This window comes from Cydia pomonella, chromosome 9, assembly GCF_033807575.1.
Source record: "Cydia pomonella isolate Wapato2018A chromosome 9, ilCydPomo1, whole genome shotgun sequence".
Taxonomy (NCBI): domain Eukaryota; kingdom Metazoa; phylum Arthropoda; class Insecta; order Lepidoptera; family Tortricidae; genus Cydia; species Cydia pomonella.
Window position 1 is genome coordinate 16,739,184 of NC_084711.1, and position 17,041 is coordinate 16,756,224.

Sequence of the window (17,041 nt, forward strand, 5' to 3'; positions counted from 1 at the left end):
ATGGAAGTTTCAATTAGAACTTTATAATCTTGTTATGAAACGGTTATATATACGATCTGTCAGCTGTCAACAGTGCCTTTTCTGGGTGAGGTTAGTTGATGGTGGAGCGAATATAGTAGTTCAAGCGGCAGTCAGACTTTGGTTATCTATTTAAAAATGTTTACTAAAGAAAAAACTTATAATGAAAACAGTTATACTGTGATATAATAACGTGCTAGTAAATTGGTGCTAGCGTATTTTTACATGCAATTGAATGTTTTCACGCTCCCACCGCATTCAAAGCAAACAAATTATGTATATCATAATATCACCAACATGATTTCTTTTTTTTTGTAGATATAGGTACGTACACGTAAAATGGGGATGTTTTTAGGGTTCCCAAAGGGTGAAATGGTACCCTATTACAAGGACTCCGCTGTCCGTCCGTCCGTCTGTTCTTCCGGCTCTCTATCTGTGCCAGGCTGTATCTCATGAACCGCTATAGTTACACAGTTGAAATTTTCACAGATGATGTGTTTCCGTTTGCCACTATAACAACAAATACTAAGAAGTACGGAACCCTCGGTGGGCGAGTCCGACTCGCACTTGTCCGGTTTTTATTTGTTTACCTTCTACCATTTAGTGTGGGTTATTGTTGGGTAGGTTTTTCAAAATGAACAGTACCCGTACCACGAGTCACTGACAGTGTCAAAGCTGACATATACGCTATCGAGAACGTAATTTATTTCTATACATCTCGCTCGCACTTATATGCGAGTACGAGCGAGATGCATAGACAGTAAGTTACGTTCTCGATAGCGTTTATGTCAGTGCCGAACTGGTGGTAGCCACATAGGGGTCTTTAGGGGTCTAAGAACCGTTTTTTGATAAGGTGAATATTTTCTGAAATAATCGTTCCGAAAATAAAAAGAATGACTCCCGTCCCCTCTAACTTTTGAACTGGCCAAAATATTATGATTATTATATAATGTACCATGCATAAAATGAGACCCTTGTTATAGTTTTTTATGAATAAAGGATTGATTTGAATTGGAGAAATTACAGGAAAAACGCTTAAGTAATAATAATATATCTATATATATTATGTATGTATATGTCTGGTATCGCCTTCTGTAGGTTACATGATACCTAATTTATTTTATCAGGCAGTACCCGTTTAAACTTGACAGGTTGTTATAAATATTTATTGCTAAGCTTTAATTAGCTATATTAACTATCAGATGAAAGAGTACCTTACATTCCACACAGTTGCGAGTGTTGCGACCCAGCCCGCGTAGCCAACATGCCAATGGTTAAGAGTCCATTAACGTGCTCACTAGCGCCACTGGAAAATAATAGTGATTGTTTAAATTTGACGATAGATATTTATTTAAAAAAGGGGGCCGCTACGTACTGTATTTTGTATTTAAGTACCTTTTGAATACATCAAACTAGTTTCTATGTTGCTGGATTCATCGATCTATGAACTTCACGGAAAAAAAAACTTAGCTGTGGTAACTAAAATTTAGGTGTGGTAGCTAAAAACCTTGGTTGATATACGGACAACTAAGTTTTTAGCTACCGTAGCAAAGCTTTTGTGGTTTTAGCTACCAAAACTTAGCTGTGATAGCATATATTTTTTGCTGAAAATCATTAATTAAAACAAAAACGGCCGTTTTAACTTTGGACGCCTAGATTGACGAATCCTGCTGCAACGTAAAAACTATTATGAGGCATTCAAAAGGTACTTAAATATAAAATACAGTACACGTAATCACAATTATTTAGCAGTGGCGCTAGTGAGCACGTTGATGGGCTCTTAACGCTCCTTAGCGAACAAAACGCAACTGTCACTGTCGCACTAATATGGAAGAGTGATAGAGAGAGATGTCTACGCTACGCCACGGAGTGTTATCGATTTTGCACGTTAGTTAAGTTTTCGACGCCGTGTCAGGCACAAATGACTCAGACGCCATGTCACCATAGTGTTTAAACTGATGTTGAACTTTATGCATATGCACGTAGGTCTATATTGCTCTGTGGTTTGCGACGGATAAATCCGTCCTCGGCGTTGGACGTACGGTGTGGATATATCCGTCATTGGCGTCAAAAAGGTTAAGAGGATAGTGTACAACCGCCTCTCAACACAAACGTAGTCTCCATTTTCGCCTTTAAAAATTGGACAAAAAGTTAATCATCTACTTTCCTTTTCGGTAAATCGAGTATGTAATTTCAATCACGCCATCTTCCGCCATCCAACGAATCAGCCAAGAAAGTTGGTGACCACAAACTATGCGTAATAGCACCATAAGTTAAGGAAACGAAATTTGTACCTTCGTGGTTTCCATTACCAGAACAAGCATGATTTTAGTAACGCATTCAGTGAGCTGGAACGAATCGGTTTAGCTGTTATTTTTTTAGAAACACGTGACAATATCTAAAGCTATATGATGTAAAAACTATTCAGAAACAGAATCATTTATTCTTAAAACATGTACATGTATTATAATAATTTGCTTTTATAATTAAACATGTTGTGGAGCTACAGGATGTAACAACAATAGTGGGGATCTATTTAAGGTGGTATTCAGTATCATGTTCTGATTAGGAAAAAGAAGAAGAAAATATTTTTTTTCTTTGGGGCAGGTCGTCGTATAAAGTCCAAAATCAGCCAAACAAACGGCCCCCGCATCCGCGCGCCCTCGATAGGCGCGCCCCCGACCGGCCTGAGTACGATTTTCGGTCCGATTTGTAGAATGATTAAGACACGTTTAAGATCTTTAAAAGATTGATAACTAAACGACATGTCAAAATTGACGTTTATTTCGATTCCGCTGTGATCCCAATAAGATCTATCTACGACATTTCTAAGGTCGAAGTGACATTGGTTGCCCGAATCGAGCTGCTTCTGTCGACTTTACGACGAATTAAACGATATATAAATGAGAACTTATTTAAACCAGGACTTATTGTTATTGTATTTCATTCTTCGAATCGGGCCGTTTCTTTGGACTTGAAAAAATACGGCAAAATAACCTAAAATATTGAATATTTTTGTATAATTTCCTCGCAATCGAAGTGAAAAGCAGAGTCTATATAATATGGCGTTTCCAGATTTTTTCGTCTAGTTATTTACTACTTTTAAGTTCATTTTTGTAAGCATACAATGGATACTTAAATGATAATTTACGTTCTTAGTGGTTTTCCTTATGGACTTAGAAACTGTTTAACGACGTGATTGAGGGCAAACACAACTATGCAAATAACTTATTTCATAACATAGCTTTGGTTTATTGTACGTTTCTTTTCATTTGTGGTACATTTCGAACATAGGTTTAGTAACTAAATAATATTTCTTTTCATTCTGTAGTGTACGGTTTGATAATGTGAAAATATCACCTTTATGTCAGAAAAGTTATAGAAATTGCTTATTTGTTAATTTTACTTTGAGTTTACTTAGCTGTATAACTCTAATATTACCTTGTAATAATAGAGTCAGACCAAGCTAACTTGGCAGCGATGTTGATAACCCGGTCTGTGCAAGTATTAAGTAAACGTCATAATTTCATAAGAGTTTTACGTTTAATATAGCCCGTGCACTATGGAACGTAGAGGCAAGGAACAGAATCTCCATATACTAAAAAGTGTCTGTATATTTTTAGTATGTTATTGACACAATGAAAAACTAGGTTTACTTATAGGTTTTCCTTTTTTTTTAATTTGCAAAACAACAACAAAAAAAATGCAAAACCTTATAACCTTAGATGGAGATAAGAGTATATTATTATGAAGGGATTGACATCAAAATCAAAGTGATTTGTTAAGATTTAGTTGGTGGAAACCGTTTTTGTCCCGAAATATAATTTCATAGAAAAATTTCCGCTATTTCGTTAGATTCGAAAATCTATTCTTTCCTCTTAAGCAGCATTATTATAACGCCGATGACGACGACGATATTTATAACGACATGTTAAGTTTTTACTACATTTATTTAACGGCCTAGCCCAGTCAGTAGTGAAGTGATCCTTCATACGAAGTAGGAGGTTCCGGGTTTGAATCCTGGTAAAGGTATTTTGTGTGTTTATCCGAGATACTTGTTCCTGAGTTATGGATGTTTTCTATGTATTTAATTATTAATATTTATGTATCTATTATTTAAATAGTCGCCTAGTACCCAAAACACAAGCGTCATTGAGCTTACTGTCTGTGGGACTAGTGTTGCTACCACTAGTTCGGCACTGAGAACGTAATTAACTTTCTATACATCTCGCTCGCACTTATGTGCGAGTACGAGCGAGATGCATAGAAAATTACGTTCTCGATAGCGTATATGTCAGTTTTGACACTGTCATTGACTCATGGAAGATTAATAGTAATAGTAATAGACGGGTACAGGTTGATTTGTGTAAAATTGTCCCAATAATATTTATTTATTTATTTTATTTCCTAGATTTAATGAGCAAATCTGTCAGTCGTCAAGGTTTTGACTTAAACAAGTTATTAGAACCGTTTTAATCATATGACCTGCATTTTCTGTAATCGTTAAAGACAGCGGATTACAGTATTCGTGACAGCGGCGCGTGCGTCCAGCTGACACGCGATCTTGGATCACATCTGGCCGTTTGTTTTCATACGAGCGCAAGCTAATCATTAAGCTGAACCAATATATCTGTATGCTGTATCCATAACGACAATACGTAATCGGGGAGCATACTTATACTGGGTTTGCCGGAGCGCTGGACTCGCTTGTGCTTGGTCGATAAGGGAATGCGGCTTGGGAAAAATTCGAATGTCATAACCCGGTGGAATGTGAGACTTTGCCATGTCCCCATTAAAGCATGCTTGGGGTATGCAAAGCACGCATTGCAAGCATGATGACTTGATTTTTTTATTTGGTATAATTTTTTTCATGTATTAGAATATTATGATGATGCGAATACTTTTTTGGAGCAGTCGCAATTGGCAAATTAGAATCAAATGGTACTTATTAGAAAAAGTTTTTGGCAATAATTTTATTTTTGGTACAAGCTTTTATCTCTGACTGTACTTTTCTTTCCACGGGCAATTAATACAAACCGAGACATTTCTAACAACATCAAATATAGTTAGTTTGCGTTGTTTTATCACTGAGTTCCCAGGGCCAACTGTTCCCATCATCAGATCAGCTCCGTGTCATCAGAATATTGCTTTGTCGGGAATTACGTTCGGAAGTCGGGAAGTGGCTTACACTTACCTAACTTACAGCGCAAGTATAAAACCTTGTAAATAGAATTGAAGTTGTTTAATTTTTGACGACCGAAAGAAACAAAACTAGAACAACTCGGTTCCATTTAATAACGTTTTAAATTTCATTGAAGGCATTTGCAATTCTTTAACCCACCAACGGAGTGGCAGCTGACGACCACGAGGGCTCATCATACGCAGCCGTTAACCACTATACGAGTTATCGCCCGAGAGGCGATTGGTCATGGAAATCTGTTCCTGACTCGCGGTCTATTAGAACGCTAGAGGTAATCTGTATAATAACATGTAAAACCGACCCAAACCAAGCAATCCTATGGGAATCGAGTTCCATGAACATCCCAACACTATAGTTGAGTCAAAAACTCGCTGCACGCGAATACGTAGTGTGCTCTCTGTCACACCCACCTGCGGCGGGAGGCGTCCTGTCTCTTTTTCACTTGCTTCGCGTACATGCAGAAGATGCAGCGTAGAATATGGAAGTTTCAATTAGAACTTTATAATCTTGTTATGAAACGGTTATATATACGATCTGTCAGCTGTCAACAGTGCCTTTTCTGGGTGAGGTTAGTTGATGGTGGAGCGAATATAGTAGTTCAAGCGGCAGTCAGACTTTGGTTATCTATTTAAAAATGTTTACTAAAGAAAAAACTTATAATGAAAACAGTTATACTGTGATATAATAACGTGCTAGTAAATTGGTGCTAGCGTATTTTTACATGCAATTGAATGTTTTCACGCTCCCACCGCATTCAAAGCAAACAAATTATGTATATCATAATATCACCAACATGATTTCTTTTTTTTTTGTAGATATAGGTACGTACACGTAAAATGGGGATGTTTTTAGGGTTCCCAAAGGGTGAAATGGTACCCTATTACAAGGACTCCGCTGTCCGTCCGTCCGTCTGTTCTTCCGGCTCTCTATCTGTGCCAGGCTGTATCTCATGAACCGCTATAGTTACACAGTTGAAATTTTCACAGATGATGTGTTTCCGTTTGCCACTATAACAACAAATACTAAGAAGTACGGAACCCTCGGTGGGCGAGTCCGACTCGCACTTGTCCGGTTTTTATTTGTTTACCTTCTACCATTTAGTGTGGGTTATTGTTGGGTAGGTTTTTCAAAATGAACAGTACCCGTACCACGAGTCACTGACAGTGTCAAAGCTGACATATACGCTATCGAGAACGTAATTTATTTCTATACATCTCGCTCGCACTTATATGCGAGTACGAGCGAGATGCATAGACAGTAAGTTACGTTCTCGATAGCGTTTATGTCAGTGCCGAACTGGTGGTAGCCACATAGGGGTCTTTAGGGGTCTAAGAACCGTTTTTTGATAAGGTGAATATTTTCTGAAATAATCGTTCCGAAAATAAAAAGAATGACTCCCGTCCCCTCTAACTTTTGAACTGGCCAAAATATTATGATTATTATATAATGTACCATGCATAAAATGAGACCCTTGTTATAGTTTTTTATGAATAAAGGATTGATTTGAATTGGAGAAATTACAGGAAAAACGCTTAAGTAATAATAATATATCTATATATATTATGTATGTATATGTCTGGTATCGCCTTCTGTAGGTTACATGATACCTAATTTATTTTATCAGGCAGTACCCGTTTAAACTTGACAGGTTGTTATAAATATTTATTGCTAAGCTTTAATTAGCTATATTAACTATCAGATGAAAGAGTACCTTACATTCCACACAGTTGCGAGTGTTGCGACCCAGCCCGCGTAGCCAACATGCCAATGGTTAAGAGTCCATTAACGTGCTCACTAGCGCCACTGGAAAATAATAGTGATTGTTTAAATTTGACGATAGATATTTATTTAAAAAAGGGGGCCGCTACGTACTGTATTTTGTATTTAAGTACCTTTTGAATACATCAAACTAGTTTCTATGTTGCTGGATTCATCGATCTATGAACTTCACGGAAAAAAAAACTTAGCTGTGGTAACTAAAATTTAGGTGTGGTAGCTAAAAACCTTGGTTGATATACGGACAACTAAGTTTTTAGCTACCGTAGCAAAGCTTTTGTGGTTTTAGCTACCAAAACTTAGCTGTGATAGCATATATTTTTTGCTGAAAATCATTAATTAAAACAAAAACGGCCGTTTTAACTTTGGACGCCTAGATTGACGAATCCTGCTGCAACGTAAAAACTATTATGAGGCATTCAAAAGGTACTTAAATATAAAATACAGTACACGTAATCACAATTATTTAGCAGTGGCGCTAGTGAGCACGTTGATGGGCTCTTAACGCTCCTTAGCGAACAAAACGCAACTGTCACTGTCGCACTAATATGGAAGAGTGATAGAGAGAGATGTCTACGCTACGCCACGGAGTGTTATCGATTTTGCACGTTAGTTAAGTTTTCGACGCCGTGTCAGACACAAATGACTCAGACGCCATGTCACCATAGTGTTTAAACTGATGTTGAACTTTATGCATATGCACGTAGGTCTATATTGCTCTGTGGTTTGCGACGGATAAATCCGTCCTCGGCGTTGGACGTACGGTGTGGATATATCCGTCATTGGCGTCAAAAAGGTTAAGAGGATAGTGTACAACCGCCTCTCAACACAAACGTAGTCTCCATTTTCGCCTTTAAAAATTGGACAAAAAGTTAATCATCTACTTTCCTTTTCGGTAAATCGAGTATGTAATTTCAATCACGCCATCTTCCGCCATCCAACGAATCAGCCAAGAAAGTTGGTGACCACAAACTATGCGTAATAGCACCATAAGTTAAGGAAACGAAATTTGTACCTTCGTGGTTTCCATTACCAGAACAAGCATGATTTTAGTAACGCATTCAGTGAGCTGGAACGAATCGGTTTAGCTGTTATTTTTTTAGAAACACGTGACAATATCTAAAGCTATATGATGTAAAAACTATTCAGAAACAGAATCATTTATTCTTAAAACATGTACATGTATTATAATAATTTGCTTTTATAATTAAACATGTTGTGGAGCTACAGGATGTAACAACAATAGTGGGGATCTATTTAAGGTGGTATTCAGTATCATGTTCTGATTAGGAAAAAGAAGAAGAAAATATTTTTTTTCTTTGGGGCAGGTCGTCGTATAAAGTCCAAAATCAGCCAAACAAACGGCCCCCGCATCCGCGCGCCCTCGATAGGCGCGCCCCCGACCGGCCTGAGTACGATTTTCGGTCCGATTTGTAGAATGATTAAGACACGTTTAAGATCTTTAAAAGATTGATAACTAAACGACATGTCAAAATTGACGTTTATTTCGATTCCGCTGTGATCCCAATAAGATCTATCTACGACATTTCTAAGGTCGAAGTGACATTGGTTGCCCGAATCGAGCTGCTTCTGTCGACTTTACGACGAATTAAACGATATATAAATGAGAACTTATTTAAACCAGGACTTATTGTTATTGTATTTCATTCTTCGAATCGGGCCGTTTCTTTGGACTTGAAAAAATACGGCAAAATAACCTAAAATATTGAATATTTTTGTATAATTTCCTCGCAATCGAAGTGAAAAGCAGAGTCTATATAATATGGCGTTTCCAGATTTTTTCGTCTAGTTATTTACTACTTTTAAGTTCATTTTTGTAAGCATACAATGGATACTTAAATGATAATTTACGTTCTTAGTGGTTTTCCTTATGGACTTAGAAACTGTTTAACGACGTGATTGAGGGCAAACACAACTATGCAAATAACTTATTTCATAACATAGCTTTGGTTTATTGTACGTTTCTTTTCATTTGTGGTACATTTCGAACATAGGTTTAGTAACTAAATAATATTTCTTTTCATTCTGTAGTGTACGGTTTGATAATGTGAAAATATCACCTTTATGTCAGAAAAGTTATAGAAATTGCTTATTTGTTAATTTTACTTTGAGTTTACTTAGCTGTATAACTCTAATATTACCTTGTAATAATAGAGTCAGACCAAGCTAACTTGGCAGCGATGTTGATAACCCGGTCTGTGCAAGTATTAAGTAAACGTCATAATTTCATAAGAGTTTTACGTTTAATATAGCCCGTGCACTATGGAACGTAGAGGCAAGGAACAGAATCTCCATATACTAAAAAGTGTCTGACAAAAAACCATAAATAGATGTCGCTACAATACCTAGAATACTTGAGAAAAAAATCTAATCATAGACAGCGCACTTCACTCCGTCAATAACGCCTAGGTTCTTAGCTACTCTATAGTTGACAGCTTGACACTTTTGCAACAATTCTGCCTCTACCTTCCATACCTTGCACTGTCTGGGCAGTCAAAATAGCTCCCAACTTATCTTGGTCTGACTCTAGAGATAGCTACGCCTAACACCTAACATAATACTAAAATAAAAATTTGTCTTAATAAGTTTAGGTTTGAGGTATGCGTATCTCTTAAAACTCAAGTTAAAATAATTTAGCATAACCACCTTCTTCCATGCGCATATAGTAAGGAAGAGTATTTTTATCGATCGAAATGGCTGTAAGGGTCTGCATTTGTCTCTTAATCTGTCAAAACAATCGCATAAAGGACAGCAACGTGCTTGTGATAACGCTGGAATTATCAGGACAAACAGGCTGCAGCGTCCGCTTACAATTAGGTCGTACTCTTACACTGCTCATTTGCCTTCATCATGTATTATATTAATGTGTAAAAATACATATATGCATATACACATTAATATAATACATAAAAAACACACCCCGACCCGACTCCAGAAAACCTCCTTTCTGCTCCCTTTTATCATATTCACAGCCGTATTTAAGTAGCATGGGAATCCGACTCCATCTCCACGTAGTGTAAATAATCAATAAAATTTCATACTTTCCTGTTGATACAGCCATTACATCTAATGGCTTTTTATTACCGTCGTTAAATGACATTTTCTTCGTGAGATTAGCGTGAGTAATTTCATTTTTCTACCTTGTTCCTGGAATAGTTTCATCGTTTAGATCTTGTACTGTGATATGCTAAATATCATCATACATCATCATCAGCCTTTTCATCAAACCGCATGAAAATCCGTTTATCACGAACATACATACACACGGACAGACACGGCGGGGGACTTTTATAATGTGTAGTGATAGTCAATGTAGGTAATAAATTATACTATTCATGTAAGATACCCAACCATACCCATCTACCTTTTGAGCAACCCCTTAGCAGCCCCGGATTTGGGCGAGATCAAATTTCGCAATACCCTACCAACTACAGTAAAGTAATATACATGCTTACTTACGCTTCTCAGAGAAGTATGAGTCCAAATAATTATTACACAGAAAAAGCAAACCACGAAAGCACAATTTTATAGTTAAACACCGTTATAAACTTAACTACTTAAGTTATTTTCACTTATATTTACATACAATGACACCGATAAACAATTAACAAATCCAAAGAGAATGGAAGATGAAAAAAAAATGAAGACTTGATGGTGACGTGCAACTGTTAAAGAGATTGGTGCTCTTTGAGCAAAATTAGTTTATAGTTGCTAGGAAGTTAATGCTTAAGTATTATACCATATTTGTTTTAATACAAGTGGGAAAAGAAAAAAAACTATAGCTATAAAATGCATATTCAAGGATATGCATGTTGCGGAAGTTTCCGAAAAAATAAAGAAAATTCTTAAAAAATTCACGAAAATTTGACACGAAACGAAGAAAGTTTGCTTTTTGGAAATGGGATTGTACTATTTTTTACTAATTTATAGTTTTAGATTTATCCCTGTATTTTTAGTGAAAGACGACATTACTTGCCCAATTTCATAGGTCTAGATCAACGGGAGGTAGCCTATAATTTTTTACCCCCTTGAGAGTGTCGGAATTTACGTTTTTTTGCGGAAAAAACGGCCGTATCTTTTTTACGTTAAGTTAGAAGTTTGATTTTTTACAGCTTAAGGGGACTGTAGACCTGAGTATATACGGTTTTAATTTCAACTCGATACCTCCACGCGTTCCCGAGATAAAGGGTTTTGACTTGACAGACAGACAGACGGACGGACGGACAACAAAGTGATCATATAAGGATTCAGTTTTTTCCTTTTGAGGTAAGTTTTAATTCTTGTTATACTATTACGTAACGCTTAAGTCTATTTATTATCGTACAAAAGAGGTTATCTATGGAATTTAAATGTAAAATTGGTAAATCGTTTTTAATCAAACGAAAGAGATGCCAAATTTTAAGCTACAAATTATTTACAAATCTCAACAAATCATAAACTATAATCATAAATCATATGCTGACAGTTTTCTCAGCAATCAAAAATTATACCACATTCAATTGAAATCAACTGTACATATGTCCTAAATACACGTCGCAATTTAGTCGGGGCATGTTTATCTGGCATGGCCGCAGTCTGTCATACAACTGGCGCGGGTCCAGCATTTCAGGTGTCGTGCAATTCGTCTCGTCATTCGTCAAGGCGCGCGCTCAGACAAGTCCAAGGCGAGGCTCTGGCAGCCAAAAAAAGGTGTAACTGTTACGAGTATAATATGAAGGTTGACGGATTAATAATCCGATACGATGAAGTATTATTTGTACGTTAGGTATGTACAGTCAGCATCAAAAGTAGCGGATCAAACAACGCTTCAGAAGTATCTACCATTCTGTAAAAGCGTAACAAATAGTACTTAATGTATTTAATATAGAACAACTAATACTGTAAAAGATATACTTTTGAACGCGAATATTAGAAATTTCTCTATATTTGGAAAAGTTATCCGGAATATCAGATACTTTTGGCGCGTTGTTTCATCCGCTACTTTTGATGCTGACTGTACTTATACTAAATTAAATAGAACTCGAAATAGAAGAAATCAATTTGAAATTAATGAGCGAAATTGTTGGAAGATAAGTAAGTGTATTTTTTACACCCGGACTTAAAAATCTCATATGACCATACCTGTCACTAACCAGTAAGTAAAATAAAATCAATCGAATATTTCAAATCATTATTTATTAAAAATATTTTTGCTCACTGCTCGCAGGTTTTTATTTTTTTATAAATTACTAAAGTACCTAATAATAAATACATTTAAAGGTATCATCAAAATTCAACCTTCCAGGGCCTTAAACAGAGTGAAGGCTAGTACATTTGAATTTTGGTCGAAACTTAATCTAAATATCACTTAGTTATTTATACTAATAACTTAAAAGAAAACCTAATCCAGGCGGAAATTTATTCACCAGTCATGACCTCAAGGAACTCTGTAACAAAACGACATAAATTAATAAATAAACAACAAATTAATGCAAACTTCCCTTATACGGGCTCATTTAGACGGCGCGCGAACTGTTACCAATGCGATTTTTCATCCAATTCATCCGACCAATCAAATACCGCAATGTAATGAAATTCGCATGCGAGTTCTCACACCGTCTAAATTAGCCTTAATACTCGTAATCGGTCTAGCCTCAACCTTTTATGTCAGAGATTTAAAAAAAACTATAGAGTGTGGAATTAAAAGGAGTGAAATCTCTTATGGTAGAACTGTTGCAAAAGTGTCCAGCTGTCAGCTATAAATAATAGTTCCAAATCTCTCCAGAGTAGCGCTAGAGTAGCTAAGAACCTAGGCGTTATTGACGGAGTGAAGTGCGCTGGCTATGATTATATGTATTTTTATATATTATTATATTTAACTTGACTAATCAAGCTGTATTGTCATTTCATCAATACCTATAATTAATAGCTATATTATCATACATCTAAGACTAAATTAGGCTTAAGCATTGTTCCCAGGACACTGGCCGCGTTCCCCCTCTCCACAGTGAGGCTAAGTTTTTGTGCAAAAAAAGCACCAGCTCGTAGGTCGCCAGACGTCTATGATTTGTTTTTTTTTTTTTCAAGTATGCTAGGTATTGCAGCGCCACCTATTTAAGGTTTTTTGATGACACTTCTTGGTACATGGAGATTTAATTCCTTACCTCCACCTTCCATTAAAAAAAAAACGTTCAGGAAGAATTAAAAAAGTCAGTTTTGACTTATATCAGGGTAGTGTGTATATTTTTATGCAAACTCGAAAAACCTATCAATACAATTGGCTATCTTGGTTATTTCGTACTTAACGAACAGTGGAATGTTATGATCATACTGAATAAGTTTAGTGCCAAATGAAGACAGAACAAGCAACAACTGGTTATATTATTCTTTATCTTTTAAAACATACCTACTATCCATCAAATAGCTTCCACCAAATGTTTGATGATTTCGCCAATGTTAAAAGAGAGCTCTCGTAGAACATGACGTTGTTTAGTAATTGCTCTTAGTTCTTAGTTTAGTTCTAACAAGTATGTAAGTGCGATAGTGACAGGCATAGTGACAAGCGACAAAAATTCAACCATGCTGCCACCGCACTTTACAAATAGCCACGATGGCTTGACTAGACAACGGTTACACTCGTTTCAAGACTACACTTTTTCATTAGCTACATACTCTGTTAGTTCCCGTATCATAAGTTATATATATTACACTTCGAACAACATTAATGAGCAAAACAAAAAAATAGTCTCGAAACGATTTCGCCATTTTGAAGTTCAACAGGAAACCCTAACTAGTTATGTTGTGGTCGCTACACAATAACGCTAACCTGTTAGACCCGGATGCCGACTCGTTTAAAACGGAAGTTAAACTTACCCTCAAAGTCAACAGTGCCCGAGCCATCAGAGTCAATGTCTTCAATCATGGCATCCAGGTCATCCTTCGGGATCGAGGCGTCCAGTTCCTTGAAGATCTCACGCAGTACGTCTGTCGTGATGTAACCGTTACCTGACAACATGAGATCAGGCAAAGTGGTTAATTGGGGCTTAACAAAATAAAGAAAGCCTATACCGTTATCACGGTCAAAAGGTATAATAATTGTTGATTGATACATATGAATAAGTATCGCTATACTACGCACTAAGACAAATGCCTGTTCATTTTATTTTTTTAATAAAAAATAGTGTTGGTAGAAACTCGAGTCTTTTGAGTCTGAATTTGAAGAAATCGACTCGTTTTACGAGACTCTGCGCTATAACAACTTCTGAGTCTTGTAAGTCCCGGGGCTAGACCCTTATTGAGTCTTTTTTAAGAGCAAATGAAAAGGAGTCGAGCCTCCGAAAAGACTCCGTCAATAATTGTATTGGGTTTTACCTAAATGATAGTAAAGAAATTGTGACGTTTTCAAGCAAAGGGTACCGCTTCGTCGCTTACCATAAGGACGAAATTTGCACGTATCTTTATACGAAGAACCTGTCAGGGCGTCCTTATGGCAAGCGACAGTGTGGTACCATTTGCTTGAGAACGTCACAATTACGCGTTACTGTATGATTTGTGTGTCTAAAGACAATGCAATTCGAAATTTGGCAAACAAAAATATTTAGAGTTCTTTGAAAAGGACTGTCTCTATAAAATACTCGGGTCTCTAACAAATTGAAAAGAACTCGAGTTTAGATTTGATTAGGTCAGTCTGAAAAACTGAGTCGAGTTTCAAAGCAGAGGACTCAAAGGACTCTAGTCTTAACCAACACTAATCAAAATAGGAAAGTGACCAACCATGAAACACAGGAGGTGGCTATAGGAACTCTGTGATAAAACAACGCAACCTAATTGTGTTTGGCTTTGTTAGAATTAACAAACATAAACTTTGACCCTCTATATTTGTGAACCAGAACCATTAGGACTATTGCGGGTCAAAGAAGCTTGAACTTACTATCTGGGCTTTTTTGTGCCAAATTAGGAATTAGAATTGTTAGGAATTAGTATTAGTTGCCTGTTGAAGGAGAAGTACAGTCAGAGATAAAAAAGTGAAACTTTTGACATTTTTTTTTAATGATATGTCTAATACCTTCTTTGTCGTATAATCTGAAGGCCTCTCTGAGCTCGGCCGTCATGGCTTCACTGTCAGGCTCCTCGTCTTCTGTGAGGAACTGCGCTGCCAGTTTACAAAACTCGTTGAACTCCAATTCTCCCGAACCTAAAGATTGTTTTTAATTAGACATAACTTGGTCCCGGTTTGCCTTTTTATCTTTAACGTTAAATTAATATATTCTTGTTTTCAAATATAATAGTACAGTCTAAAAACATTTCACAATATTCTTTCATTTTATCTACTTATATTTTCACGTAACAGCGCCATCTGTCGTACCTAGAAGGCATTAGATTGTAGTATTTGTCCCTGCCGTGGCTTAGAGCGCCATCTACATATTTTATGTAAAACTACTAAGACAATTACTTACCGTCTTCGTCAACCTCGTCAATGATTGCTTTTAAGGAGTCATCATCAATCTCGTGTCCTAACATTTCGAGAATTGTGCCAATCATGTCTGTACTGATGATTCCTTTTTTCTCATGGTCGAAGGCGTCGAAAGCATTCTTCAGAACTAAGGACAAAAGTATTGTAAAGATGAGAAATAATGTAAAAAAAATTACCTTGACATTATTAATTTTATGTTCCTACAAGTGTAATTGTGGTATCTATAATATTTAGATTCATTTAGGTACATACTGATGCGTCTAAAATTTAAATAAAGTTTAGTTCAGAATTTCAAGTAAACAAATTGCGGTTTGGAAAATAGAACTTCAGGCGGTCAATGAGTTCCTGTTTATGTGAAAAGCCAGTTTAGCTTACGGATTATTTTATTACCTTTTAAAAATCCGTCGATATAAGTCTAGTGAAAATAACCGTAAATAAAAACTGTTATAAATGGACTAATTGAGACTTGTAAAGGTTATGAATAACGGGGTTAGAATTTGATGATTATGAAAGATAGACAATTGGCTTAAATCACAGATCTACTTATAATAAACAGTTTAGAGTTATAAAAGAAAATACTGCTCCTACACTAGCTACTTTAAATTGGAAAATAATATTATTAAAGTAGGGCACTCAAGGTATATTAACACATTGCTTATTTTTGTATAAGACTGTTTGTTGCCTAAATTAATAAAAAAAAAAACCTCAAATGAATAAAGCCAAACAAATTTACATTCATAAAAAACCATACATTAGAGTTACTTAATAAAATTGAATAGGGATAAGTAAAATTTTATCATAGATAAATATATATAAGAAATTTTTACTTACGGGTCAATTGAGTCTTGTCAAGTTCCTCCTGCGCACAGAATATAGAACAAAAATACAAAATTAATAAAAACCTTAACAACATTTTGAAGTTCAAACACTAAGCAATAGTCACTGAACTTACGCACCATTTTTAATATAGGTCAGTACGGTAGATAGGTTCGCTGTCAAGCAAATACTGTCAATATGATCCAGACTTTGTAGATGTGAGTTTATATTATATGTATAACAAGATTGACGCGTTCCGCCTGGGAGGAATAGTTCAGGGGTGTTCAACTGTTTTGGAATGAAGTAGGCTAATTAATATAAAACCATTTAAAACGTACGCTTGCTTTCCGACCGCACGCCGAAATTCAGAAAACGACATTATAAAAACCATTTTCAGGGATCTGGATAGTAAAATTTTCTGATATTGCCTATCTGTGCACCGAGACGTGAATCTGATCTGGTCTGGGATGACTAATTGTGTACCACTTGGTAGGTACATATCGTATTGTATTTTTAGATAGTTTGAATTTTTTGTTTAATTTGTATTAATGTTTATGTAAATTTTCTATATATGTCACTTGCCTGTCAATAAACGAATTTATTATTTATTTAGACGATCGGTTTGGCCTAGTGGGTAGTGACCCTGCCTCCGAAGCTGATGGTCCCGGGTTCAAATCCTGGTAACGGCATGTATTTGTGTGATGAGCATGGATATTTGTTCCTGAGTCATGGGTGTTTTCTATGTATTTAAGTATTTA

The 17,041-nt window shown here is 36.1% G+C and overlaps 1 protein-coding gene across 1 annotated transcript; it reads right to left on the reverse strand.

Moving 5' to 3' along the window:
* Positions 1-12,173: 12,173 nt before the first annotated feature.
* LOC133521518 (troponin C, isoallergen Bla g 6.0101-like) lies at positions 12,174-16,541 on the reverse strand. The gene is made up of 6 exons (XM_061856521.1): positions 16,424-16,541; positions 16,299-16,326; positions 15,451-15,594; positions 15,060-15,188; positions 13,868-13,999; positions 12,174-12,441 (listed from the first exon to the last, which is right to left on the reverse strand). Exons 1-6 carry the CDS (start codon positions 16,424-16,426, stop codon positions 12,413-12,415), a joined length of 465 nt encoding a protein of 154 aa, XP_061712505.1. The 5' UTR covers positions 16,427-16,541; the 3' UTR covers positions 12,174-12,412.
* Positions 16,542-17,041: the final 500 nt, after the last annotated feature.